Genomic DNA, 27,876 nt, shown 5'->3' on the forward strand with positions numbered 1-27,876 from the left:
GTAGAACATAGTTTTAGAACATTTTATATTAAATAACACAAACCCACATTAAACTTCATTTGACCAATTTAATTTGTGCTAATTTAACTGCTTACTCGATTTAATTAAATATAATTAAAAAGTCTATTGCATTCATTTGATTTATTCTCTTTTAATTGTATTAAATATTTTATATAATATTAAACCATAGAGGCATTTTATTTTAAAGCCCAGCCATTTAAGTTGCACAAGCCAGTGCAATTTCATTTTCAAAATGAAACTGTTGATCACAAATGTTAATATTAATAAACTGGATTAATACAATATAATTAAATATATAAATGAGAAACGACAAGAAACTTTGGGTTTTGCATTTTTCCCCCTAACAGTACCAAAATTTAACCAAACTGTTACTGTAAAAACCGAAGTACGTACCGAACCGTGAATTTTGTGTACCGTTTCACCCCTAATATATAAAGATATTTGAGCAACACACCAAACGTACGAACGTAAAACTGACCAAAAGCAAAACAGCTTCTGTACAATTCAGTTTAGAGTTGAGTTGGAGTTTCAATTCATGTAAGGGCACTAAATTAAGAAAACTAAAAGGAAGTGTTACTTCAAGACTCTAAGAAAGACAGGGTTATGTGAGAATAAATGGGAAAGGGTTCTGAAAAAGAGTTCTGGTTTTTTTTGACTTGCAGTACTTTTCACCATTTTTTTTTTTTTTTTTTACATTTATGGAAGGAGTCTCCAGTTCAAGTGCTGATTCTACAGGGCAGAAAAGTTTCCAGTTTCTTGTTATAGTCACAAATCTTTATTCAAAGAAAATAAAAGAGAAAAGGGGAAAGTTACTTTTGGGCTTTCTGGCAAATCAGACGCAAAGCTTACAAAGAAAAGAAGGCAATAGCTGCTATGAAACATGGTGGAGGGTTTTTTTTGTGTTCTTTTTTTTTGTGTTCAGAGTTAAGCACACTACACGGTGTCAAAAATATCAATAGGTCCCTCAAGACCTAAAAGGATAATGACCCATACAACTAAAAGCAGCCAAGAAGAACAAACTGCTGGACTATTCTAAAGTGGCATTGTATGGATCCTGATCTGAATACTGCCACCTATCTATGGAAACTGGGAAACATTCTGCAAAAAGGCATCCTTCCAACCTAAGACAGCTGGAGAGGTTTGCTCATGAAGAATAGGCCAGATGGCATGTAGACAGGTGCAGAACTTTCTCTGAGAGCTACAGAACTCGATGCCTGCAGTGATTGGCTCTAAAGGTTGCAAAACCAAATATAAACCCTTACGGATGGCAAAATTCGTTTTTGTCCATTTAAAGTTACAGGTAGTCCCAGAGATGCGCTGGCTCAATTTTTCGACAACAGCGATAAGGGAAAGATTTTCACACGGCATTTCCATTTACGTATGATACGCTGGGATTAGAGCTGTAACAATTCCTCTTGAGTTATAACTCGAGTAATTCAATTACGAAAATTACGCTTCTTTTAGTCCATTTAACAAAACCACTGTTTCCTATGGACCATTATTACCGAAACTCCGGAGAGCTCTAGACAGGTAAACACAGAACATTTGATCACACGCACATTATCAACTTGCGCTTGTTAATATTATGAACAGCAGCTACGCTAATTCCACTCCACTGCTTCTCTTTCTTTACCCATCCCGAGGCATCCTCCAGTCACGTCCCACCTCATGAAGATTGTGGACCTTTAAAGACGTAGATGCCCGCAAACATCCCAAACAATCTAGAGATGTACCGGTGCCATTTGGATCCCACTTTATGTGGAGTTCGGACATTGGACCTCTTTGAGTGTTTGAAGGCTCTGGCATGGAGAAGCTGGTGTTGGATTTATGATGATTGCAAATGTTGAGCTATTTTGTGAGTTGCTCAGTAGCCCCTGGTTTCATAACCACAAATGACTGTATAAGACTGTATAAAGGACATTAATCTTAATCACACATTCCGGTGCTTATGTTAGTTCTCACTCTCCAGTGTTCTTTATTGTTTAAAGATTTATAATCACTCTCTTATCACCCAAATGAGGATGGGTTCCCCTTTTGAGTGTGGTTCCTCTCAAGGTTTCTTCCTCATAAGATCTGAGGGTTTTTTTTCTTGCCACAGTTGCCATGGCTGCTCATCAGGGATAAATACACATCGTTCACCTTAACTGCTTTGAGACAATGTCTGTTGTGAAAAGCGCTATAGAAATAAACTTGACATGCTGCAGAATAAAAAAAATAGAAGGACAGAGCAAAAACAGCGAGGGACGAGGAGAAGATTCATATGGAAGGCCGTTTCCGCCGCATAAAAAATTTGCCATATTCGGACTATTTCTCGCAATTTCGAGAGAGAAATCTGTCTAACGATCAGCTCTGGAGGAGACGGAACAAGACAGATGAAGCAAAGGAGACCTCGTTCATACACCAACAGCTTCAAACTTCAAGCCCACAACATGTGTGTGCGTGTAATTGAATATGAATATATTATTAACAAATGAATTGTACAACCCCATATTAATCACCACTCTTTAAGACTCCTGGGTAGGCTAGGCCATGTCTCAACCATATTAAGTTAAGATGGGCTCATCAGAACGCATCTTCATCGTAAGTCGAGGACTACCTGTATTTTAGAGAAGATTGTAGAATTCAAATTTTCTCATCAAGTGGTACCAATAAATTTGTTTGTAACTATAAATGTATAGCAATCGTGAGATCAATCTACAATTAACGAAAAACTGATTCTAACTGAAGATTGCTCTTTATAAGTACTTGTCGTTTGTAATTTTCCAACAGCAGCACAGTCTGGTTTTACTCTTTATTTTCTTTACCCAACTCATCTTGATCTTTGCGTTACCAGAACCAGTTTGCCTACAAGATGAAGAAACATGCTTGGTCCTCGCACTCCACTTAGCATACTCATACTGAGACACAACCAAAACGGATATCAAGATCCCCAGTGCCTTTAATAACTTCCTGCCTTTCCAACTAGAAGTTACTTTGTAGATTGATGGCCCCCGAAATCATGGACTACTAAACCAAAAGGCTGTGAGCTTAGACAACCTTACTTGACCAGCTTGTCTATGTTCAGATGTTTGTAGCGTGTGTTCATCATGTTGATGATTCAGGAGGTTGGTGAGAAAAGAGAAAAAAAAAACACCTGCAGCTTTACATTAACAGAACAATGGAACTGGTGGTGAATTTCCAGTTTGTTTGGGAAACCAGTCAAGCCGGTCTGCATTAATGGTGGAGAATGTGAAGATGGTGCGTGGAGGTGTATCTGAACAACAGGACCAAACTGGACCAACAACACTGAAAGGCTTTTTTTCTACGGACGATACTGTGCTCATTCATCAGCCTATTGTGGCAAACATTCTCGTCTTCTGTGGTCTGCCCAAGAAGGTGGTATGCTTAAGAAGTGCTGAACAAGAAGACCAAGAGTCTTAACTAAAGCCATATGTTTTCTACACAATATCATGGTGCTACCCATGATCTCTGTACAACATCCTCGCTTTTTAGCTTGGGCTAAATCCAAAACTGCTGCCTATTAACAACCGATAAGATTTAGCCACAATGAAAGAGTGTCTGCTTGCAAGTATTGGCACCCTTTAAAACAGAAACGGGTGCTCCGCCAGAGCCATTAGTCTGCGGAAAAGTAGATCTTTTATGAGGAAAAGACACACATTAATCTCTTTCTGAGAAAAAGAAAAAAAAAAAAAAGAAGTCCTTTGTCAGCTGTGCTTCACTTTCAAACTTTCTGAATCGAAACCAAAGAGCAAAAATCTCCCTACTAATCAGCTCTGGCTTTGTTAACGCTCAATCAAATCAAAACCATCACTTCTATTTTCACTTTAACTGCTGACCCAGACAAGAAAAACACATCAGCACAGCTGGTGCTGAATTTCATGAGCAAAAGCTGAACGAAAGGTCAAGTAGTAGCCAGTTAGCATAAGGGCTTTATGAGGGCTTTTCCGACTGCAAGGCAAAAAAAAAAAAACCTTTGAAGCGTGCATGGCAGGAAAAAGGGGCCTCAGATGTGTAGCTTTGAAAACAGCGGGTGGGCCACGGGCTGAGGAAAAACAAGAAATTCGGGAATCACTGAACTAGAATCCCAACCCATGACTCTGGTAACCAGGAATACGCTTTTATTATGTGGAATTTACGGTGGAAAACAAATGTCATTTAAGAGCACATTCTTGGTAAAAATGTGACACTGAGGATCACATAAATAATAAAACACTTTGTGTGTGTGCACATACGTTTCTGTATGTGCAGTGTGTTTCTATTTTAACACCAAAACGACAGCAAGGCAATGTAAATCCGCGCTTCTCGCGTGATGACTCAGCACGATTTTCTCAGCCAAGACTGGACCACTTTTTATTTATGACCTTCTGAGTAAAAACACCACAGCTGTGAGTTTTGCTATATCACTCTGCCAACGAACTAAAGAGACGCCTCAAGATGACGGCATCAAGACGCACCGGGTCGTGAGTGCAAACAGAATATTTTATTCCAAATGCTTGTGACCTTAAAATTTATATTTCTGGATTTTTCAGCATTTAGACCTTACAACCAAGCCAACAGGTTAGCCATTGGGCTTCGATCGCTCCCTCGCTACTCAATACATCGATGCATTGTAAAGAGAGAAAATAAATTCTAAGATGTTCTGTATTTTACATAAACATTGTGGAGATCCTGCCACCCTTCATTCCATCCTGCTAAGTAAATTTCTAACTAATAGAAAAAAAAAATTACAAATCCAAATCATAGAAAATGACACCAGAAATCGTCAGAAGCGGTGGATGTCGGTGAAATGTTACAAACGAGACACAGTATTTCACACAGGACGCTTTCACTCAATTAAAAAAAAAAAAAAAAAAGCATAACAGGATGCTGAGGCAAAATGTTCTAGATGTGTGGGGACAAAATGGACCTCAAACACGGGGCCTTATATCCTGTGCAGAATATAACTGCCTTTCAGAATGGCATTCTTGAATCACATTATTAATTAGGACAGTTTTCTCTCAAAATCCCTGTCTGTCCTCACATCTGTCTGCTCCTCCACACATCTTTCTATCTGCCAGTCAATACATCTTTGTCTGTCCACACGTCTGTCTGCTTGTCCACACCTCTTCCGTCTGCCTGTACATACCTCTACCTGTATGGCTACCTGTCCATCTGTTTGACTCTCTGTTCAATATAATGGCTGCCACTTCCACCAATCATACAGTTTCTTCTAACAGCCTTTTCTCTGTCTGTCTGTTGAGTGTTTGCTTGTCTGCAAAAACAGTAGTCCACCTGTCTGTCCTTCTGCATGGTTGCCCTTTTGTCCAATTTCTTTTCACCCTCCAGGTGCATTGCTATCTGACTGTCTATCTGCATTTTAGTCTGGCTATACATGCCTGTCTGGCCATTTATTAACCTGTGTGCCTGCCTGTCTCCATGTTCACCTTTCTTTTGGATTGTTAAATTTTGTCTTCCCCACTATATGCCTGTCTGGCTATCGCTCTGTCTGTAAATATTTCCCTGTCTGCTGGTCTCTCTTTATGGCTATACATGTTCATGTCAATCTGTGCCCCAGAGTCTGCCAGTCTGGTCAACTGTCTTCCTGCATGCAATTCGGTCCGTCAGTGTGCCAGTCTGGCCTTATGTCCGGCTGTCATTCCAGTGGTCTGTCTGCCCACACATCCGGCTTGTGGGCTACCCGTTCATCTGATGCACTTCACATATGTTACATACACCAGATTTAACGGACTGCATCTGACAAAAATCAGGAAATACCAAGTGAGCATGAACCAACCACTTCCTGTTAGTGCAATAAAGCTGGACACAGAGCACCTCATTATTTACACAATGATTTACTCAATCCTGGTAAATGACACTGGAGAGAACACCAACCACTTCCAGTTTAAATGGTGGCATTTAATTAGCAGTGAGACTAAGTACAGAGAACATGCAGCAGATAAAGTTCAGAAGGTGCTGAACATTTTGTCCGGAATGTTTTGCTAAGTATCCAGAACACAAAATCATTGATAACACAACCCTTTTACAGCAGTGCGGGTGTTAGCATTTAATTAAGCATTTTATATACCATAAGCATTTAATTAAGCATTATATATATATATATATATATATATATATATATATATATATATATATATATATATATATATATATATGTATATATATATGTATATATATAAAATATGCTATATCAGCATTTTCATTTCTCTCATTTAAAGTGTTAAAACAGGACATTTGACAACTTCTCTTCATGAAGCTTCCTCTTTCATTTAAAGCCATACTTATCTCTTAATTCACCCAAAACAGTTTGGTGACAGAAACTGTATACAATATACAGACAAAATTATTGGGACACCTGACTTTTCCTGCCATACGTGGGTTTTCCCCAAACTGTTAACACAAATCTGGAGGCGCACAATTGTACAGGATGTCTGTTGAAACCTGCGTGATCATCCAGCATGACAATGTCCCTGTACACAAAGCCAGCTCTATGGAGATATGTTTTAAATAGATTGTAGCAGAAGATCTTGAGTGGTCCCTAATGAACACTTTTGAGGCTTCCGCACCTGACACTAGTACCTGACTTTATTAACGGCTCGTGGCTGAATGCGCACAAATCTCCACAAGTACACTCCAAAATCTAGTGGAACATCTTCCCAAAAGAGAAGAGGTTATTATAAGAGCAAATGGGGACTAAACGTCTAATACAATTTTCAAAAAGCACATACCAGTCGTACGCTTGGGTGTCCACAAACCTTTGTTTCTACAGTGTATGCTGTTATATGCCGTAAAATCTTTGGTGAAGATGAAGGTGATGAAGACAAAGATGTGCATTTCAGCTGACGCATGAGTTTATTGGTGCCTTTTTGATGCCATTGTTGACACTTTAGAGCAGCATGATGAGAAAAATACTCCATGAGTGGATCCGAAGGTCACGAGTTCAAATCGCAGACACACACTGTCACTCCTGGGCCCCTGAGCAAGGCCCTTAACCCCATAGCTGCTCAGTTGTATGAAAATGTAAGTCGCTGTGGATGAAGGCACTTGCCAAATTCCATTATTATAAATGAAAAGGTCTTCTATACATGATGTTTATAGACAGACCAGGTGATTTCTGGTGTCATTTTCAAATGTCTTGTTTGGGTGAATCTGCACCCATGACGGCTCCAGAATTCTGCCCTGGCTGACAGGAATGGAATCCAAAGCAGCCTATTGCTATTACAGCTCATAAGGCATTGCGTCTTGTGCATGCTAAGATGCTTTTTTGCTTGCTACGGTTGTAATGAGTGATTACATGAGTTGCTGCAGGACTTTCCTCACTGTTTTGTGTAAACTCTACAGACTGTGGCATGTAAAAATCCTAGGAGACCAGCAGTTTCTGAAATACTCCAACCAGCCCATCTGGTAGCACAATCCATAAAACGGTTAAAGCCATTGAGATCACACAGTTTACTACATATATAGGTGTACAGGTGGTCCTATTATATTGAACAGGAACTATTTTGAGATTCGAAGACCTATATAAACGAATCAGCTTCTATTTCAGGCTACCCAGAGTGCATCTGCAGCGTACATGATCGTGCAGCATGTCAGGGTCTGTTATTCGGCCATGATGGAATGAGACGAATTCCTCAGGATGTACTTTAACTCCGTGCATGGCTCTTGCACAACAAATCGACAAGTTCTGACATGAAAGCGGGCGGCGCGCTGCATGTGAATAGCGAACAGAAAAAACCCAGCAAAACATGAAGAGCTTCTCGAGCATTCCTGATCAATTAGGAAATACTGAGAGTGGCACACAAACCCGCCGAGACTCACCTGGCATCTGAGCAAAATCATTCGGTACTCTATTATAGTATATGGAATATATTAAAAGATCAGAGAAGGCAATCCCTTAATTCTGTTCAAACAGAGCATCACAAGCGTGTGAAAGAGAAGTGGGGGGGGGGGTGTCTGATAGTGGGCAAGGCATGAACAGGTGTACAAAAAAAAAAGTGTGTACAGTCTACTGTCTAAGACATTCAACATCACTGTGTTACTGCTGTTTATTATCAATACTGGCGTAATAAACATTGATGATTAGTGGGTTGAGAATCGGGGAACATCGCCTGATTGCTTTGTGGGAGTTACTGCACAAAGTTATTTGGATCAGCAAATTTATCCTGAACTGACTGATTTACATAAAATATATAAAGATAAAGCAGACTCCTGTCACTATGTTTCTCTCGCCTAGATAACTAATGGAGCAAAGGGAAATAATAACATTGATACATTGTATTATGATCATTATACTCCATTCTCTGTTCCTGTTGTTGAACATGATTCGATCGCACAACACCTCGGAACTGCGTTTGCAATCAATTAATCCAATTAAAAGTAACAGTGCCTTCAGGCAGCCAGCACAGGTGTGTGTGTGTGTGTGTGTGTGTGTGTGTGTGTGTGGGGACTAGATTTTCCCAAAATGCAATTCCATACTTTTTAGAGAAAACAAGCAGACAGAAAGGGCTGTGAGATGAAATGGGCAAAGAAAAGATGTATAGACCAACCAGCAAAGAGATGAGCAGGGTGATGAAAAGATTGGTAGAGAGAAGCAGAAAGATGTACAGAGGGGCAGACTGGTAGAGAGACAGTCACAGAGACAGGCAGAGAGACAGGCAAAGATAAAGGGCAGTCAGACAAGCCGAGAGACAGAGAAACGGCCAGAAAGATGGGGCAGATGGGCATAGGGATGTGAGAGAAACAGGCAAAGAGAAAGCATAAAGAACAGAGAGACACAGCATGAAGAGCAGTGACAGCATGAGGGGCCACAGAGACGAACAAAGACAGGCATTGAGGCAGCATGTAGAGCACAGAGACAGGCAAGGAGGCAGAATAAAGAGCCTTGAGGCAGCAGGAAAAGCACAGAGGCAGCTTGAAGAGCACAGAGACGGGTAGAGAGGCAGCATGAAGTGAACAGAGACAGGCAGAGAGGCAGCATTAAGAGCACAGAGACAAGCAGTGAGGCAGCATGATGAGCACAGAGACAGGCTTATGAAGTAGCATGATGAGAACAGAGACAGGCAGCATAAAGAGCACAGAGACAGGCAAAGGGACAGCATGAAGTGCACAGAGACAGGCAGAGAGGCAGCATGAAGAGCACAGAGACAGGCAGAGAGGCAGCATGAAGAGCACAGAGACAGGCAGTGAGACAGCCTGAAGAGCACAGAGACAGAAGAAAGGCAGGATGATGAGCACAGAGACAGGCAGTGAGGGAACATGAAGAGCACAGAGACAGGCAGTGAGGCAGCATGATGAGCACAGAGACAGGCAGTGAGGCAGCATTTAGAGCACAGAGCAAGAAGAGAGGCAGCATGATAAGCACAGAGACAGAAGAGAGGCAGCATGATAAGCACAGAGACAGGCGTTGAGGCAGCATGATGAGCACAATGACCGGCAGGAAAAAAAAAAGCAGAGAGAGAGATACAAAAATCTAGTGGATCAATCCAACATTTGGGATCATTTTAAACACTAAGATTATGAACATCTTCGTTCTTATACACATGGAGAAGAGGAACTGCTGCTCATCATCGCACACTGAACACGAGACTAACACCTAATCAAATCACAATCCATTTCCGGGACTGCATTGTGTGAAAAGCTGAAAATATACTGCTCTGATGTGTTATATTTGTATGAAAATAAAAAAAGAGTGTGATGTAGAAGTGTGTCGCTGTGTCACGCTTTGTCATGGTGTAAAGGTTTGCGATCAGACGATTACCCCCTCTCTTTGTTCATAACACTGATTTAAAGGACATTTCTGTTCTTTACTGTTTACCCGATTTTGTTTTTATTGTGGCTCCAGTGTATAATGGGAAACGTTTCATGTTCTGCATATCATCCAGGTTATTTTGGACTGGTCAAGAATTAAAAATAAATTAATTAATTCAAACAATCGAATATTGCAACATCTAGTACAACTATTACCATGAAAAAAAAAGCACTGTGACTAAATATCATGCCTGCCGCCTTCACACCGAGTCTCACCCAGTTCCTGTAAGTACAGTGAGCATTTTATTAATGAAATTCAATGAGTACAGATTCGTAACAAGATTTTTTTTTAAAAGACACTGTTTTTGCTTTGCGGTGATCATCTTCAAAAACTGCTTCATCCAACCATGTTAACAACCCGGCAAAAACATTAACAACCCTGAAGCATGAATATGTTCTGGTGGACGATTACCATATAAATCCCCTCCACGGAGCACACATTTCTTACATTTGCAATTTTATTCATACTTCTGCATCGGCAATTCTGAGAAAACATGCGAGCGTCAGCACAGAGCGCCTGCGCAGGTGTCTGCAGGCTAAAAAACCAACAAAAAACCTCTCACAGTAGTCTTACTGTAATAGAGAGGAAGCAGAATACTGCATACGTCAAAGAAAGTCACTTCTTAAACCGCAATTGAGATTCCATGAATTGCATTTCACACTTGGCCTCGTTGTACAGTCAAGAAAGGACAAATCGATCTCGAGTTATCCTGCAGATTGAAGTAAAAATCTGCAAACAGCTGATATTTAAAAGCGTACATTACAAAACGTGTTTCTAACGTCACTCGTTTGCACATGCCGACGCCCACAAACTTCCTCGAAAGGTAAAGTGTACCGATGACAGCCTGTGATTGAGCTGTCACAATAGTACAGATTTATTTTTTTAAACAAAGCTTATTTGCATTTCTAGCCACGCCCACAAAACTCCATAAAAAGAAGAGTTTGAATTGAGCAATCAATGTAAAACCTGAAAGCCTGTGATTGAGCTCTGTTACTATAGAAACGATAAAATGTTTATTAAAAAAAAAACACACCGCTTATTTGCATTTTGCCACGCCCACAAAACCCCATAAAGGGTAAAGTTTACAGTCAGCTGAGAGCACAAAATTAACAAGCAACAATAAACTCTGAAAGCCTGTGACTAAACTAATACTATAGAACGTTTTTAATTAAAAAAAAAAGAACATACACAGCTTATTTGCATTTTGCAACGCCCACATAACACCATAAAAAGTACAGTATGTAAAGTGTACAGGCAGCTGAGAGCACAAAATTAACATTCCAGGTAAAACCTGAAAGCCTGTGAATAAGCAGTCCCTATAAAAATAACAACATTTATATAAAACATACAGCATTTTAGCCACGCCCACAAAACCCCATATAAGGCATTGTAGAGACACCTGAGTGTACAATGCATAAAGTAAAACCTGAACTCCTACAGTTGAGCTGTTTTTATAAACTCATGTCTTTCATAAAAAAAGATAGCTTATTTGCATATATAGCCACGCCCACAAAACTCCATAAAAGGTCATGTGTACAAACATTTGAGAGCATGAAATGAATGCACAAAGTAAAACCTGAAAGCATGTGACTAACCTGTAACTACAGAAACAATATTTTTTATTACAAAAACATTGAGCTTATTAATATTAGTATTATCTTATTTGCATGTTAGCCACGCCCACAAAACATCACAAACGGTTCAGCTGTATTAGCATGAGTGTATTAATATGAATTGTAATTTGCCCCGTAGCCGGAACTACTTACCGAGATGGTGATATAGAAAATGAATCACATTCATCTGACTAATCAGATTATAATAAGCGGTAGAATAATAAATAATTGTGTGCCTAATTAGCATATCTATTTAAATTCTATTTCCTTTTCAAATATCGCGATATCAATAACAACGAGAAGTTCAACCAAAACTTTATGGAATTCTAGATCCTATCATAATCCAGGAACAAAAAAGAAAAACGTTTTTTTATATTTGACAAATGCAAAAGCATTAAAGTAGTAAGATATGTTGTTAAATTTGACTTCTTTCATGTATTTTAAGCCCTAAATGCTTGGCCTGGGTACATCAAGTCAATTTTTCCCATTAAATAATAAAAGAAAACGAGAGGCTTCTCCTACCTGAGTAAGCTAGAAAGCGCGTGCGAGCTCGCGCCGCCAACACCGCCGCCGCCTCCCCCTCCGAATCCTCCGCCACCTCCACCTCCACCGCCGCCGCCGGACGTCGCTCTCTTGCCGCTCAGCAGCTTCTCCACGGCGGCCACGTTCCCGGTGCGCGCCGCCTCCAGCAGCTCTTGCTCCTTCCCCATGTCAGCCGAGCAGAGTCACCAAAAAGCGCGCAGAGACAGAGTCCGCCGAGTCGCGCCGCCGCCACCACCGCCGCCGCCGCCCCGAAACGCGCATTCACCCGTAACTATTCCCAGTCCAGTCCGGTCCGATCCAAGTGGAGAAGAAACTTTCCTCCGTCCAAGCACCACTCACACACATACACCCAAACATACACAAACTCACACTCACTCACACTCTTACACACATACACACTTCCTCTATCCGGCTCGGGCACGTCACTTCCGGGCATCTGGTCCCATCCTGTGGGCTGCTTCCCAAATAGTTCCCTACAGGACAAACAGCGCACTACGCAGGATATAGGACACGGTCTAGTGCACTTCATCAGAATTCTCTTATTCAAACTCTAATCCCAAATTCCTCCTATCTTGGCATTAATGCACCAAAGGAGTGTAAAAGCCATAATTCCTTGCACACTTTGGAAAATACTTAGTAGCTGTATCCTGAATCCCTATTTCAGGCATATATAGTGCACTATATCAAGTGTAAAAAGCCCTTATTACGTGGATGTTCATCTAAACATCAAACTGGACTGGACAGACAACACAGATGCAATTTACAAGAAACGACAGAGCAGACTCTTTCTGCTGAGTAGACTGAGGTCTTTTGGAGATTAGGGAGCACTATTGAAGACCTTTTTAGACTCTGTGGGGTCAGAAAGACCAGCTCAGTCTTGGGGATTCCCCTGGACACTGTACAGGAGGTGGAAGGAAGGAGAATGGTAGCTAAGCTATGATCATTGCTGGAGAGCGACTCTCACCCCCTGTATGGAACTGTTGCATCTCTTTACAGCGATACAGAATGTCTTTTCTCCTTGCTGCTATCAGAGCTGCTCCCAGTGAACCAGTCACCATCATGCACACTGATAATACTGTCTTTTAAACTGTGCAATAACGGTCACTTAAATTATTGTCTAATAACAACTGTGTACTAACAGTATTTAAAACTGTGCAATATTACCTAGTGCACATTGTTTGAAAGTGTAACTACTATATTGTTTGTTTATTTTCTTTTGTATTTATACACTATGTAGAACACTTTGGCAAATACTTAGGAGCAGTATCCTAAATCCCTGTTTTAGGTGTGTGTGTGTGTGTGTGTGTGTGTGTGTGTGTGTGTGTGTGTGTGTGTGTGTGTGTGTGTGTGTATACAAAGGGTATAAAAACCTTTATTCCATGCTATAATATAGTACACTTTTAAATATATTTGGAAGCTAAAGGCAAAATGCCCTCTATTATATATATATACTTTTTACATTACAGGGTTTGTACATTATGTAGGGTTTAAATACTGAAACACTACATATATAATAAAGGTTTTCCCTACTTCCCTACCAGTGCACTTCAATTTAATTTTCTTTGGAGCTATATCTAATTGCTTTTTACTAGGCATATAGTGCACTAAAAGGATTTAAAAACAACTATAAAGCATGTAAAAAAAAAAAAAGCCATAATATAGCACACTTTAAAAGATATTTGGAAGCTGCACTAAAAGAGTGTAAAAGCCCTTATTCCATGCTGTAATGTAGCTACATTTTGGAAAATACTTGGGAGCTGTATCCTAACTACCATGAATTAGATATATAGTGCACTACAACAAGTGTAAAAAGCAATCAATTCATGGACTAATGCAGTGCACTTATACAGGGATTCGAAAGCTGTGATAAATCCGGGAATTAAACAAATAGTGCACTATAACAGTATTCAAAACCCTTATTTCATACTCTAATGCAGGCATTATGTAAGGTTTACACACGGAAACCCTACATAGATAAAAAAAAAAGGGGGGGGGGTGTTCCCTACTTCACATTCTAATCTAGTGCACTTCAACAGAATTTTCTTTGGAGCTGTATCCCAAATCGTTCTTTACTAGGTATATAGTGCACTAAAGGATGTAAAAAAAAAACCCCAAAACAAAACACCTTATTTCATGCCATAATATAATTTGATTCCTTGTGCATTTTTTTAGATCATTCCAAAATGCACAAATTGGACAATTAGTGCACTACATAGTGATTAATTAATACCCGTACTTAATGCATTTGTATATGAATTTGAATATCTTGAATGCCTCTAATTTAGTACAAAATGCACTACACAGGAAGTAGCATATGTTGTTTCATACTCTATCATGAGCACTTCTATAGGCATATCAGATCTGTATTACAAATGTTATAAAACAGGCTTCACACATTGTAATCTGGTGCACTTAAATATCAATTTATTTGCTGTATCTCAACTTGCTCCTAACTAGACATATAGTGCAGTACAAAGGGTGCAAAAAGCCCTTATTTCATGCCTTAATTTAGTGCACTTTAAAAGCTAATTGGGAGCAGTATCCTAAATGCCCTGTATCAGATATGTAGTCCACTACAAAGGGTGCACTATAAAGGGTGTAACAGACTATCATGGACTAATGCAATGCATTTGTATAGGGATTTAAAAGCTGAGTTTTAAATCATCCTTATTGATCTTTAAGAATACACCATAGGCTCTCTATGGCTCCTAGGGTATGTAAGACATCCTATGAATGCACAAATATCAGGAGGGAATAAACTGGGTGCACTAAAAATGGTGTTAAATAGGGACACTTGTGTCAAGAGTAAGAAGCTGAATCCATAACGTTTATTAATGGGTATTATGGATGTGCATCTCCTTAACTGAGGCCAAAACGATTAGCATCTTTATGAATAGCCAACGATACAATACATCAAAGATACACATAAGCCGCTACTAATGCAATACGATTCCCCCATATCACGATGCAGTGCGATTTGATTTCCATTTGATTCAATACAATGCAATAGGAAAAAGATGATGCTATGGAATACAGATATATTATATTTTATATAATTGGTTTAGAAAGACAGCAAATCAATTTAACTAAGTGCATTATGACGTCTAATACATTGCCCTTTCACAAACAGGCCTTTGTGGTGTAAAAAAAAAAAAAAGGAAAAGAAAAAAGCTTAAATGAAATCTGATGTTTTTTCTTCCGTCCTCAGAAAGATGCAGCTCTACCTTTGCCATGTCAATCTATATTCTATGTGACTCTCAGGACACGCCTCAGTCTCCTTAGTGTTGTGATACTTCTTTTTCCATGAGGGCGATTGGGGTGGGGAGGGGGTGGTGCAATACATAGTATAGTATACAGTCATGGCCAAAAATATCGGCACCCTTGCAATTCTGTCAGAAACACTTCTCTGAAAAAATGTTTCCAATTGCAAATGTTTTGTTATTCACGTGCTTATTGTGCTTGTTGGCACAACAACAACACAAAAAGTACTGAGAAGAAAAGTCAAACTTGATAAGATTTCACACAGAACTCGTGTGAAATCATTTATTGAACACATTTATTTTCACCTTGTCAAAATTGTAAGAAATAATTCCTTTTTTCAAGCACGTGATGCTCCTGTAATCTGTATTTAGACACATCTGTAGCAAGTAACAGGTGTGGGCAATGTAGTAATCACATTTGCAACCAGTTAAAATGAAGAAATGTTGACTTAACCTTTGTGTTGTGTGTCACACTGAGGATGGAGTAAAGTAAGAAGTGTAAAGAGTTGTCTGTGGATTTGAGAGGAAAAAAAAGTCAATTTTCAGAGATCTTAATGTTCCTGTGTCCATTGTGCGCAATATCATCAAGAGGTTTACAGCCCATGGCACTGTAGCAAACCTCCCTGGATCTGGACAGAAGAGCAAAATTAATGAAAAATTACAACAAATGATTGTTAGAATGGTGGATAAAGAACCCTGATTAACTTCCAAACAAATTCAAGATGATCTGCAGACACAGGGTGCAACAGTGTCAGCTCGCACTTTCCATCACCATCTGAATGAAAAGGAATGCTATGGTAGGAGACCCAGGAGGCCAAAAGTTATGTGACAAAACCACAATCCTTCTGAAAGAACATACTGTGGACAGATGAGACAAAAGTAGAGATATCATGACACTGTTTACAGAAAAAAAATTAGGCCCTTAAAGAAAAGAACACAGCCCCTACAGTCAAACATGGTGGAGGTTCAAAGATGCATTGGGTTGCTTTGCTGCTTCTGGCACTGGATGCCTTGACTGTGTGAACGGTATCATGAAATCTGTTGATTACCAAAGAATTTTGTTGAACAACTTAGCGACCAGTTTCCGAGAGCTGCGTCTGCACCAGAGGTCATGGGTCTTCAAGCAGGACAATGACCCCAAACACACTTCAAAAAGCAGTCCAGATCTGAATCCCATACTGTAGAACACCTGTGAAAGAGACCTCAAAACAGCAGTTGGGAGAAGTCATCCTTCAAATCTGAATGACCTGGAGCAGTTTGCGAAAAAAAAGTGGTCCAAAATTCCAGTAGAGAGGAGTAAAAAACTCATGGTTACGGAATGCGATTAATTTCGGGTTACTTTTTCCAAAGAGGGTGCTACCAAATATAAAGTTAAGGGTGCCAATAATTATGTCCAGTGCATTTTCTGGGTTCTGTGTAAAATCTTATCAAGTTTGACTTTTCTTCTCTGTTTTTTTTGTGTTGTTGCTGTTCCAAGTTTGCTTTGTAGTAAGTTATATTTATATTAAGTTTGTAATCTTGCATACCAGTGTAGATTTATTCATTGCTAGAGATTCATGTAAATGTAAATGTAAATGTAAACAAAAAAAATAAACCAAAACAGTACCAAAACATTTACAACTGCAACAATTTTCTGAGAGAAGGGTTGCAAGGGTGCTAATATTTTTGGCCATGACTGACTGTACGTGTTTTTTCAACCCTAAATAGTGCACATGCAGTATACTGAACAACTACTTCATTCGAAACCATAAATTTTTTCTGTCTGCCGAAATAATTGAACATTTAGGACTATTTAAGAAGAAAATGATAATATTTCTAAGAAGCAGTGAATCCATGAGTATGACATACAGTGAAAAGTTTTTCCTGATACATAAAAAAAATTATTTAAAAAAATAGTAAAATATGGAAGTTGGGGAATAATATATATTAATTTGGGAATAAAAAGAATATGTACAGTATAGGGGAAGTGGTAGCTCTGGGGATCAAGATGGATTAAAACGTTATAAAATATATTCTCTGCACCACCAAGCTGCTATTGCTTGGCCCCTGAGGAAGGCCCCTAACCCTTAATTACTCAGTGTATACAGTACATGAGATAAATTGGATAAGGGCATCTGCTATAGTGCTATAAATGTAAATAAAAAAATTAAGATTTATTAAAAAAAAAATAGAACATATACACATATAGATGGCTTACGATCTTATGACAATAGTGATATGACAAAATAAAAAAAATATTTACAATTTCATGAGGCCGACGGAGTAAAGTGGCCTCAGTGTGTATTCTTTTCTGTTTTAAATGGTTTCAAACAGCAATTTTAGTGATTAAAGCATGTCTTCCGATCGCCCAAGTATCTCCTGCTTGTAGAAAAAAAGACGAAAGCCATCAGTTTAGAGGAGAAAATAAAAATGATAAATCAGCATGAAGCAGGAAAGTCTGTCACAGTCATAGTACCATCTTTGACTTACGATACGGTGTCGTCGTAACGCATCTCCATCGTAAGTAGGGGACTACCTGTATATTTATTAGCAGCCATGGAGGCAGATATGGACTTTGAACCTAATAAAGTGCAGATTGTGCAAGATGTGTCATTTATAAGGTATAAGTATGAGGTAGTGAATATTGTGCATCTAAATCCAGGCTCTATTTATTGGTGGTCTCCTGGCTGAGGGTTTTAATTGCCTACAAGAAGTAGCTCCTCCTCAGTGTTGTCCTTTAGGAAGCATGAACATTTCCTTGACCACAACATAAAGAACTATCCATTGTTGGGATGTCTGAGGTTCATTATCTTCCTGGCCTTGGTCCAGGCCTGCTCACTGTAGATGGACTGCTGGTCAGCAAGCTCAGTGCAGATTGTGTGCTCAGATGATTGCACCACCCTCTGGAGAGCTTGACCGTCTTGCTTGGTGCCAAACCCAAACCAGGCTGTAATGTTTCCCGGCAAGATGCTTTCAGTGGTGAAGGTGTAAAAGTTCCTGAACAGCTTGGAGAGCAGTTTAAAAGTCTCTTAGGTGGAACAGATGCTGAATCTGTTCCACCTAAGGTGTCGTTGTGACAAGTCATGCGTTATGCAAAAACAAATATCCACTCCCTCCACTGGGATCCTTTTGGTCTTTAAGAGGTAGTAGTTCCTTGAGGAGATTGTTCTTTTAATCTCCTACAAGATCACGTCCACCACAATAGTGTCATCAGTAAACTTGACAATAGGGTAGAGTTTGAAGTGGCCACACATTCAAAAGTGTATAAAGAGAACAGTAAGGGGCTCGATACACATCCCTGCTGGGCTCCAGTGCTGAGGGTGAGGTAACTGCTTGTGGTCTGTCGGTGAGAAAGTGATTTGGGGGGGAATGTTTGAGGTTGAATTCAGTAGTTTTAACATAACTTTCCTCCTAGTGTGCAGAGGCTCAGAGTAGTGTGAGGGAGATGTGTGATCTCATCGTCTGTAAAGAGATTTGGAAAGTGGTGGATGAAGTACACAAAGCATGTCCTTAAGGAAAAGTAGAGATACAGAAGGTAAAATATGACTCCAGTAAAAGTGTCCCTTTAAAGTTTCACTTGAGTAAAGGTACAAAAGTGTTTGCCTTTAAATTTAATTAATGTCTTATTATAATTTTTGTCACGACTCTTTTCCTAATCAACTCAGTTTATGTAAAAAGACTCTGTTACTCTTAACACACCAGTCTATTAATAAAATGATATTAATGAGTCAAACACTGATTGATATACAATAAATTTTCCCATTCCATGGAAAAAAAATAGTGGGGATTCTGTCTTTTAAATGTTTTATAAGGTTAAGGATGTATCTTATAAAATACTTCATCTTTTTTAAAATAAAGCTTGGTAGGATAGAAGAGATGAAGTATTTTATAAGATACATCCTTAACCTTATTAAACATTTAAAAGACAGAATCCCCACTATTTTTTTTTTCCATGAAATGGGAACATAAACTTAGAGAGTAAGAGAACAGATGAAAAGTAGTGATGGTCGTTCATAAACGATTTGTTTGTTTTTATCGAGTCTTTAATGTGACTCAGAAAAACGAATAGTCTAGAAGAGTGATTTGTTCATTTTCCACAGAACTCGCATGCGCAAAGCATCGAAAAATCAGAAAACAAAATTGAATAGTTCGTCTCGCGAATCCTCTGTACGAGTTGTTCCCTATTTTGTAAAGTGACTTCCATATACGCTATGCAGCTATATACAGTATACATATACAAATTATTTAAAATATAGTCAAGGTTCGTGTTTGTAGACGTGTTGGGGAATTTGCTTATTAAAAATGTAATATTTTATTTTATTTCTGATTAAAAGAATGAAATGAACGGAATGACTCCAAAAATAAAATATTTGCTCATCGAGTCACTAACATGATCCGATCTTTTTTATCACTAGTGACCACTTTGGGCACCTCTCTAGTCCTCATAGTACTTTTATCTTGAAGGTACTTAAAAAGGTTTATTAGAACTTTTATTTTGCTTGGTTGGTAAGCGGAAGTTGGGCTAATTTCCGGTTAGCTGGGCATTGAGGCAGCTTTGAGCTTGTCGATATAAACATCTTGGTTTTTAGATTGTATTAGTTGGATATATATTATTTTTTGCAGCGTTTCTTATAATGTGTTTTGAAAGGTAATGTAGAAAACAAGCAGAAAAGATTCTTTATGTGTTTCTAAACGCTTAGAGATAGTTAGCAAAACTGCTAATAAACAAAGCTTACGACTAATTGGAGGTAAGTAAATAAATGTGTGTGTGTGTATATATATATATATATATATATATATATATATATATATATATATATATATATATATATATATATATATAATGTGTGTGTGTGTGTATATATGTATATGTGTATATATATATATATATATATATATATATATATATATATATATATATATATGAATGAATGTATTTGTATATGAATGTATATAAATAAGGCTGAATACTAATTGACTTGTACTAGATGTTAGTGCACTACGTAGGGTGTAGAAGGGTCAGGGCACTTGCATGGGGAGGGACTGAGCCATGGTGAGTTTCTCAGTCCTGGTCCTGGTCCTTGACCTGATCTAAAATGTGGAATGAATTGTTCCCAGAATTATGAAACGTTGCGGTATTATTAAGTCAAAGTATTCCAAATAGCTTTATATTGACTTTATAGTGTACTACCTCAGGTGTAAGGACAGATTTCCACACTGATAAGCTAATGTGTGACTGCTGCTTAAACTTTACTGCAAAAATGCAAGGTTTGGGTGTAAAGGTTTGGTTCTTTCACTAAATTACGATGGAGATATATCTGAGACCTATTTTTGAGATTTTCTGTAGTATTCCAAACTGCATACAATGTGGTATCATTAAGTTTCGAGACTCGCTCTGTTTACAAGAAGTACTTTGTTTATCTACATTTACACACCATCATAATCTAAATAGTTCCCTTGCTCAGCAATACAGCGTTCCTGCCACTTCTGGAATGTGTCCTGGAAGTCGTCTTTTTTACAAAGTGCATCCAGCACCTTCTGCGATTCGCCCCGGAGCTCCGCAATGGTGTCAAAACTGCGACCTTTGAGCCGCACCTTCATCTTCGGGATGAGGGCGTATGGATTGTTTTCCGACGATCATCATGCACGAGTTGCCGGTTTCGACATTTTCAGGCGTTGAGCTTGTAGGAGGTCTTCCTGATCTCTCATGATGTTGTTCTTTACTTAAAGCGCACGTGCCACTGAAAACACCTGAAAAAACCTGGTTTCACGCAGGTTTTCACGCTTGCTCTTTGTTCTAACTCGCTGTCTGCGATGAAATCGCAAGAAACGCAGAATAGCACCAGTTAGTCTCAAAACCTTCTTGTATACAGAAGAAAGTTTGAAATACTAGAAAAAAAATACACCACGTCGAAATGAAGCGTGCATTTGTTTCACAGTTATTTGTAAATATTTTGTGTATGTTTTCAGTCATGGCCGATCCGGCACGCGTTAAAAACGAACCAGGAAACAATGCAGAGACCAGAGAGAACGTTCGCCAGGATGAAAACGCAGGCGAGGGTTCAAGCGGAGGAGCCGCGGATTCAGAGACGCCGATGGATCAGACCAGCATGAAACAGGAGGATAGAGTGGTGAGATGTTTCCCTTTACCCTGTACAAGATCCAAAATATGACCTCTATCATACAGACAGGTGTAAAGCAGCATAGGCACGTTTATACCTGTTAACATCGCCCTCTGCAGGTTTTGGCAAAAGGAGTGACGGGAGGAGACGAGGATGACGAAGGACAATCAAGTGGTCAACCTTCTGCCGCCAAAAAAATTAAACTGGAGCCGGAGAAGAGGAAGGAGAAGAGACAAAAAGTGGACGAGGACGAGATCCAGAAGATGCAGTGGGTTTTTTTGAAAGAGCTGAGATAATATTTTAACTTGACTCAGAGGAACGAGTGGTCTCAAAGAGTGATTCGTTCATTTTCTCCTGGACGCGCATGAGCAAAGCAAAGCCGTAGATGGAATGTATGTAGAGAAAACAGAACAGAGCAGTTTAACCCTTGACTTTTCTAGGGAGGCGAGATTGAGATGGTTTGGACATGTGCAGAGGAGGGACATGGGGTATATCGGTAGGAGGATGCTGAGGAGGATGGAGGAAAAGAGGAAGGCCAAGAAGGAGGTTTATGGATGTGTTGAGAAAAGACATGCAGGTAGTCGGATTGAGACGGATGATCCACTGTGGCGACCCTTAATTGGAGCAGCCGGAAGTAAAAGAAGCAGTGTAGAAGATTTCCTGCACCTTCTACACCCTATAGTTGGTGCAGGGTGGAGAAACCTTTATTCTGCCACGAGTAGTGCACTTCAAATAAGTTTAGAATCCGTTATGTAACATCCTGATTTATGAGCTTATGAAAGAAGCAGGGACCAAGAAAAGTGAGTGGAGAATAGTTTGTGGACTTTAAGATTTAGTCCCTATTTACTGTTGTAATAACTTCCATTCTTCTGGGAAGATGATCCATCCAGATTCTGGAGTGTGCTTGTTCAAATTTGTGCTCATTCATCAACAAGGGTGTTACTAAAGTCCGGTACTGATGTAGGTGAGTTGAGGAGGCCTGGGGTGCAGTCTGCTTTCAATTTCAAAGCAAAGCAGGATTAAGGTCAGTGTTCTACAACAGGCCACACATGATCTTGCACTCCAACCCATGTAAAGCATATCTTCATGGAGCTGGCTTTGTCAACAGGGGCATTGTCATTCTGGAACAGGTTTGGGTCTCAAGTGAATGGGAAATATAATGCTACCACATAGTTTTGTGGATGCACCACTTACGGCTGAAAAAAATCAGGTGTCCAGATACTTTTATCTATATAACAACGTAAGACACAAATTACTCCAGTATCAGCCTGCGGTCCCACCACGATCCCCCTGACCTTCAAATCAATTCATAGAAACGAACGCGGAACGTTTCGCATGTTGCTCCTTGCGAAAGTCCCATTTTTTTTTATAATTTAAAAAAAATAATGCTCCAGACTTGTACTGAGTGTATATTTGAACTTTTTGATATCTGGTTGCTGGCCGTATCTGCAGCAGTTATCTGAAGAATATTTGCCTGATGAACATCTAGTGTGACTGCAGTAGACATAGTGCACTGTGTAGGGTGGAGGAGTCTCTGTTTTACAGTCTGTGAAGTGCACTTTGGAAGTCTATATATGCGGTATACGGTATCTCTATATTATCGCCATGATTTATTGAAGTGTGTGTGTGTGTGTTGCGCAGAGTGTTGGTGTCTTCGTTCTCCGAGGAGCAGCTGAACCGCTATGAGATGTACAGACGCTCAGCTTTTCCTAAAGCGGCCATTAAAAGGGTGAGGAGAAACACAGCATTTACTTTTCTGAAACATTTCAGCAATTTTTTCTACATATTACTGAACATGTCGTTTTAAACCGTTTATAGTTCTATATAACGATGTAGAACACCAGCGAAACAAGTCAGCAATAATAAGGCTATCAGATAATAATAATATCTAATACCAATAATAATAATAATATTAATAATAATAATAATAATACAGTGGAACCTCGGGTTACGAACGCCCCGGCATACGTATAATTCAGGTTACGAATCGCAGTTCTTTAAAATTTTTGCCCCTGGTTACGAACAAAATTTCGGGATACGAACATACGAACGTCGCGCGCCAAAAAATCGCAGGTTGGTTTTTTTTTTCGTATCGCCACCCACGCGCTCTCACGCAGCTCGTCGCTGTAACAGAAATTATATCCATTGTACAGTATTATTTAGTGTGGAATTACTAAACTTTAAATACTGTACGTATTCCTATCACCATGCCGCCAACGAAGAAGCCTGATGCAGAAGGTGGAAAGAAGAAAGAAGCCATCACTGTGGAAATGAAGAAGGAGATAATCAAGAAACACTGCGATGGCATGCGTGTTGTTGATATAGCAAGGCATTATAACAGGTCAGCATCCACTATCTGCACCATACTAAAAAATAAGGATAAACTAGTTTCTCTAGATACTGCAAAGGGTGTTACGATGAATGTTTCGTTGAAGCAACGGCCACGCGTTCTCGACGAAGTGGAAAAGTTGCTTCTCATTTGGATAACCGAGAAGCAGCTAGCAGGTGATCGCGTAAGTGTAGCAATAATCTGTGAAAAGGCCAGGATGTTGTACGGGAACCTAGTGAAAGATTTACCAGGTACTTCAAGTGATGCTACAGAGTTTAAGGCAAGTCGAGGATGGTTCGAGAAGTTCAAGAGAAGAACTGGTATCCATAGCATTGCATGGCACGGCGAAGCAGCGAGCTCTGACGTAAAGGCAGCAGAGGATTTTGTGATCGAGTTCAACAAGCTTATGGACTCGGAGCAGTATCTTCCACAACAGGTCTTCAACTGTGATGAGACAGGCCTGTTTTGGAAAAAAATGCCAAGGAGGACTTTCATCACCCAAAATGAGACAAAGCTGCCTGGACACAAGCCAATGAAAGATCGGCTGACCCTCATGTTTTGCGCTAATGCGAGTGGAGACTTGAAAATTAAGCCTCTTCTTGTTTACACAGCCGAGAATCCACGAGCATTCAAGAGGTGTAAGGTGCAAAAGGACAGGCTGCCTGTTATGTGGAGATCAAACAGTAAGGCATGGGTAAACAAAGAACTGTGTACTGAGTGGATAAACTCTACCTGTGGTCCTCAAATAAAAAAATATCTTCTAGACAATAATCTGCCACTGAGAGCTGTGCTCGTTATGGATAATGCTCCTGCTCATACCAAGAGACTTCAGGATAACATCTGGGAAGAGTATCAATTTATTAAAATAGTCTACCTTCCTCCTAACACCACGCCTATACTGCAGCCGATCAGCAGGTTATCTCAAATTTTAAGAAGCTGTACACAAAGGGGATCTTTGAACTTTGCTTTAATGTCACAGAGGGGACACAACTTACCCTGCAGGAGTTTTGGTCTCACCACTTCGATATTGTGGGGTGTCTTAAACTCATTGATACTGCATGGCGGGGTGTCTCAAAGAGAACACTGAAATCCGCATGGAGAAAATTATGGCCGGAGTGTGTTCTTGAACGCGACTTCGAGGGATCCGTGAACGAAAAGGAGCCTGTCGAAGAAATCGTGTCCCTAGGAAAATGTCTTGGCCTTGAAGTGGACGAAAATGACGTGGAAGAACTCGTTGCAGAACATAGTGAAGATCTCACTATCGACGAACTGAAGGAACTGCATCGACAGCAACACCAACAGCTTGAAGGGGCATTAGGGGAAGAAGACGAGGAAGAGAAAAATATAAAATTGACAACGGCAGAAATCAGGGAACACACTGCAATCTGGTTAAGATTGCAGTCATTTGTAGAGGAAAATCACCCTGATAAGGCACTAGCAATGAGGGCTATAAACTCTTTTAATGGCGCTATGTCTCACTTCAGTGATATTTTAAAAAGTCGCCATAAGCAACTTTCAATTGAAAAATTATTTACGAAAGTTGAAAAAAGCCATCGTAATGAAACAAAGCAAAGTGAATTGAAAAAAAGAAAAATAAGTGAGGACAATGATTCGGGTGACAGTCTGCCCGATATCATAATGGAAGGAGATTCTCCTTCCAAACAATAACTCTCCCTCCTCCCCTTCTACGAACGCCAGCATGCCAGCAGCGAGTCTTCTCAAAGGTAAAGATAGTTTTTCCTCTCTTATGTTTTTTATATGGTATGATTTCAATATAACATGTTAAAAGTAAATAATATTAGTGAATATTGGCTTTATTTTTATTTTTAAAGTAATATTTTTGGTTGTCCAGAACGAATTACCGAAGTTTCTGTTCATTCTTATGGGGAAATTCGTATCGGGATACGAACTTTTCAGGTTACGAATAAAGTACCGGAACGAATTAAATTCGTAACCCGAGGTTCCACTGTAATGTTATACCGATCCAGAAGACTGGATTTCTGAACATCCCATTCTACATTTAGTCCCCATTTGCTTTTATGATAACCGCCACTCTTCTGGGGAGATGTCCTACTAGATTTTGTGGAGATTTGTGCTCATTCAGCCACAAGGGTGTTAGTAAAATGTTAGTAAAACAACAGGTAGTGATGTAGGTGAGGTGAGGAGGCCTGGGGATATAGTCAGCATTCCAGTTCATCCCAAAGGTGTTTAATATGGTTGAGATCAGAGATCTATAGCAGGAGATCTTCTACTCCAACCCATGCAAACCATGTCTTAATGGAGCTGGCTTTGTGCACAGGGGCATTGCCATGCTGGAACAGGTTTCCAAGTGAACACAAAATCTTATTATACCACATCCAAAGACGTCCAGTACAATTGTGTGCCTCCAGCTTTGTGGCGTAAGAACCACATATGGCAGGAAAGGTCAGGTGTCCCAATACTTTTGTCCATATAGTGTGGAACCTCGGGTTACGAATTTAATACGTTCCGGTACTTTATTCGTAACCTGAAAAGTTCGTATCCCGATACGAATTTCCCCATAAGAATGAACAGAAACTTCGGTAATTCGTTCTGGACAACCAAAAATATTACTTTAAAAATAAAAATAAAGCCAATATTCACTAATTGTTACGCGGCGAATATGGAGGCGGAAGCAGAAATAGAAGCCAGCGTATTTATTCAGTCAAAAACACCCGCAGAGAAACGGGATAAACCGGCAAAAGGCAGTCTGTATATAACATCCACGGTGCGTGATGGCGGCAGCGATGGAGAAGCGTCGGTAGTCCGAGGTGCGCTGGGGAAGACACACGCTACCGTGGAGAGAGCGGTGATGAGACAGTGCGTAGCGGGAGAAGCATGCGCGGAGAAACACAGCACCAGGAACCGACACAGACACGCACGAACATACAATAACGGACAATAGGTGTAGGTGAATGTGGGGTTTTTATATGAGCTGGGGATTAGTGAATAACGAGCTACAGTTGTGCATGATTGAAGCCCGATTGCGAGCAGCTCCGTGCGGGCGGAACACGCACGAGAGAAGGGGCGCGGTGCTTCGGGGAACACCGAGGTTTGACAGCCGCCGACGGGGGCGTGGCAGAAATAAAGACACAGTGTTAACACGAACGCTGAGACAATGCTCTCGCTCGTAACCAGGGGCAAACATTTTGATGAACTGCGATTCGTAACCTGAATTATACGTAACCCGAGTATACAGTTCCACTGTATTTTAATATATAAAAAGAAATACTGATAATCATTAGAAAAAATTTTTTTTTGATAATTTTAAACTCTTCCACACAAAATCATTTACTATAATGAAGTATACTAATTAATATAATAATGTAAACACGTAATCTATTTTATTATAATGATTATTTTAGGAAAGATTGATAAAGGCAGATGTAGAGCACAGAGAAATATAGAGACGAATGATCTGCTGTGGCGACCTCTAGTGGAAGCAGCCGGAAGATGATGATTATTTTAGGAAAGATTGAATATGTTTTTGGAGTAGTATTCCTTTGAGCTTTTGTTCTAGAAAATTCTGACCAATCTGATTTAGTTTGATCAATGGAATGATAAGATTTACTGAAAATAATAATAATAATAATAAAAAAACCGCTCTCCCTTTCAGCTGATTCAGTCCATCACGGGATCATCGGTGTCTCAGAACGTTGTCATCGCCATGTCCGGCATCTCCAAAGTCTTCGCCGGGGAGATTGTTGAAGAAGGTAAGAGCCGTTAAACAAACAGGAGCTGAATCGGGTGTATACGTTCTCTTGTTAACTTGTGTGTGTGTGTGTGTGTTTGTGTAGCTCTGGATGTGTGTGAGAAATGGGGAGACACGCCTCCACTGCAGCCCAAACACATGAGGGAGGCGGTGAGGAGGCTGAAGAGCCGGGAGCAGATCCCCAACACCAAACACAAACGCATCCTCTTCCACTAAACACACACACGGAGCTACAGTGATCATACAGCTTAAACGTTAAAGGAGCCATTTGTAATGTTTGCCATGGAGGTGAACTGCTATGGAAACACTCCCAGTCTTTGTGATTGAAGCTGTATGTTTTGTGGAATTATTTTTTTTATTGGAATCTTATTCCAGGACCAGAAGCCTGAAATGAAGAAACAAGACCGCTCTATTCTTCGAAGTTATCTTTTTGAAAGTGTATAAATATATATAAAAAAAAAAACAGTCTTGTTA

The 27,876-nt window shown here is 39.7% G+C and overlaps 2 protein-coding genes across 11 annotated transcripts in view; one reads left to right on the forward strand and one right to left on the reverse strand.

The window, feature by feature from the left end:
* The window catches only part of LOC310714853 (ankyrin repeat and SAM domain-containing protein 1A), a 59,733-nt gene extending 47,329 nt beyond the window's left edge, over positions 1 to 12,404 (reverse strand). For all 8 annotated transcript variants that reach the window (XM_083520851.1, XM_083520848.1, XM_083520847.1 and 5 more), the window contains exon 1: positions 11,962 to 12,404. In XM_083520851.1, coding sequence (XP_083376977.1) covers positions 11,962 to 12,149 — 188 coding nt within the window. In that variant the 5' untranslated portion in view covers positions 12,150 to 12,404. The remainder of the gene's footprint in view (positions 1 to 11,961) is intronic.
* Positions 12,405 to 14,587: 2,183 nt separating this feature from the next.
* taf11 (TAF11 RNA polymerase II, TATA box binding protein (TBP)-associated factor) lies at positions 14,588 to 27,847 on the forward strand. 3 transcript variants are annotated; one of them, XM_083521072.1, is made up of 6 exons: positions 14,588 to 14,695; positions 21,192 to 21,352; positions 21,463 to 21,611; positions 22,985 to 23,072; positions 27,307 to 27,403; positions 27,488 to 27,847. In XM_083521072.1, the coding sequence occupies exons 2-6, from the start codon at positions 21,194 to 21,196 to the stop codon at positions 27,616 to 27,618; spliced, it is 624 nt and encodes a 207-aa protein (XP_083377198.1). In that variant the 5' UTR covers positions 14,588 to 14,695; positions 21,192 to 21,193; the 3' UTR covers positions 27,619 to 27,847. The 3 variants fall into 3 exon arrangements, with proteins under 3 accessions (XP_083377198.1, XP_083377197.1, XP_083377196.1); XM_083521071.1 differs by lacking the exon at positions 14,588 to 14,695 and adding an exon at positions 19,723 to 19,973; XM_083521070.1 differs by lacking the exon at positions 14,588 to 14,695 and adding an exon at positions 19,725 to 19,969.
* The last annotated feature ends 29 nt before the right edge of the window (positions 27,848 to 27,876 follow it).

Source organism: Silurus aristotelis (genome assembly GCF_946808225.1).
Source record: "Silurus aristotelis genome assembly, chromosome: 19".
In the NCBI taxonomy this organism is placed as follows: domain Eukaryota; kingdom Metazoa; phylum Chordata; class Actinopteri; order Siluriformes; family Siluridae; genus Silurus; species Silurus aristotelis.

Bases quoted from the DNA above. Each gene is read 5' to 3' on its own strand.
- taf11 (XM_083521072.1), top strand. From the start codon at position 21,194: ATGGCCGATCCGGCACGCGTTAAAAACGAACCAGGAAACAATGCAGAG. The intron at 21,353-21,462 runs GTGAGATGTTTC...CGCCCTCTGCAG, and splicing joins TGAAACAGGAGGATAGAGTG to GTTTTGGCAAAAGGAGTGAC. The intron at 23,073-27,306 runs GTGAGGAGAAAC...TCTCCCTTTCAG, and splicing joins CTAAAGCGGCCATTAAAAGG to CTGATTCAGTCCATCACGGG.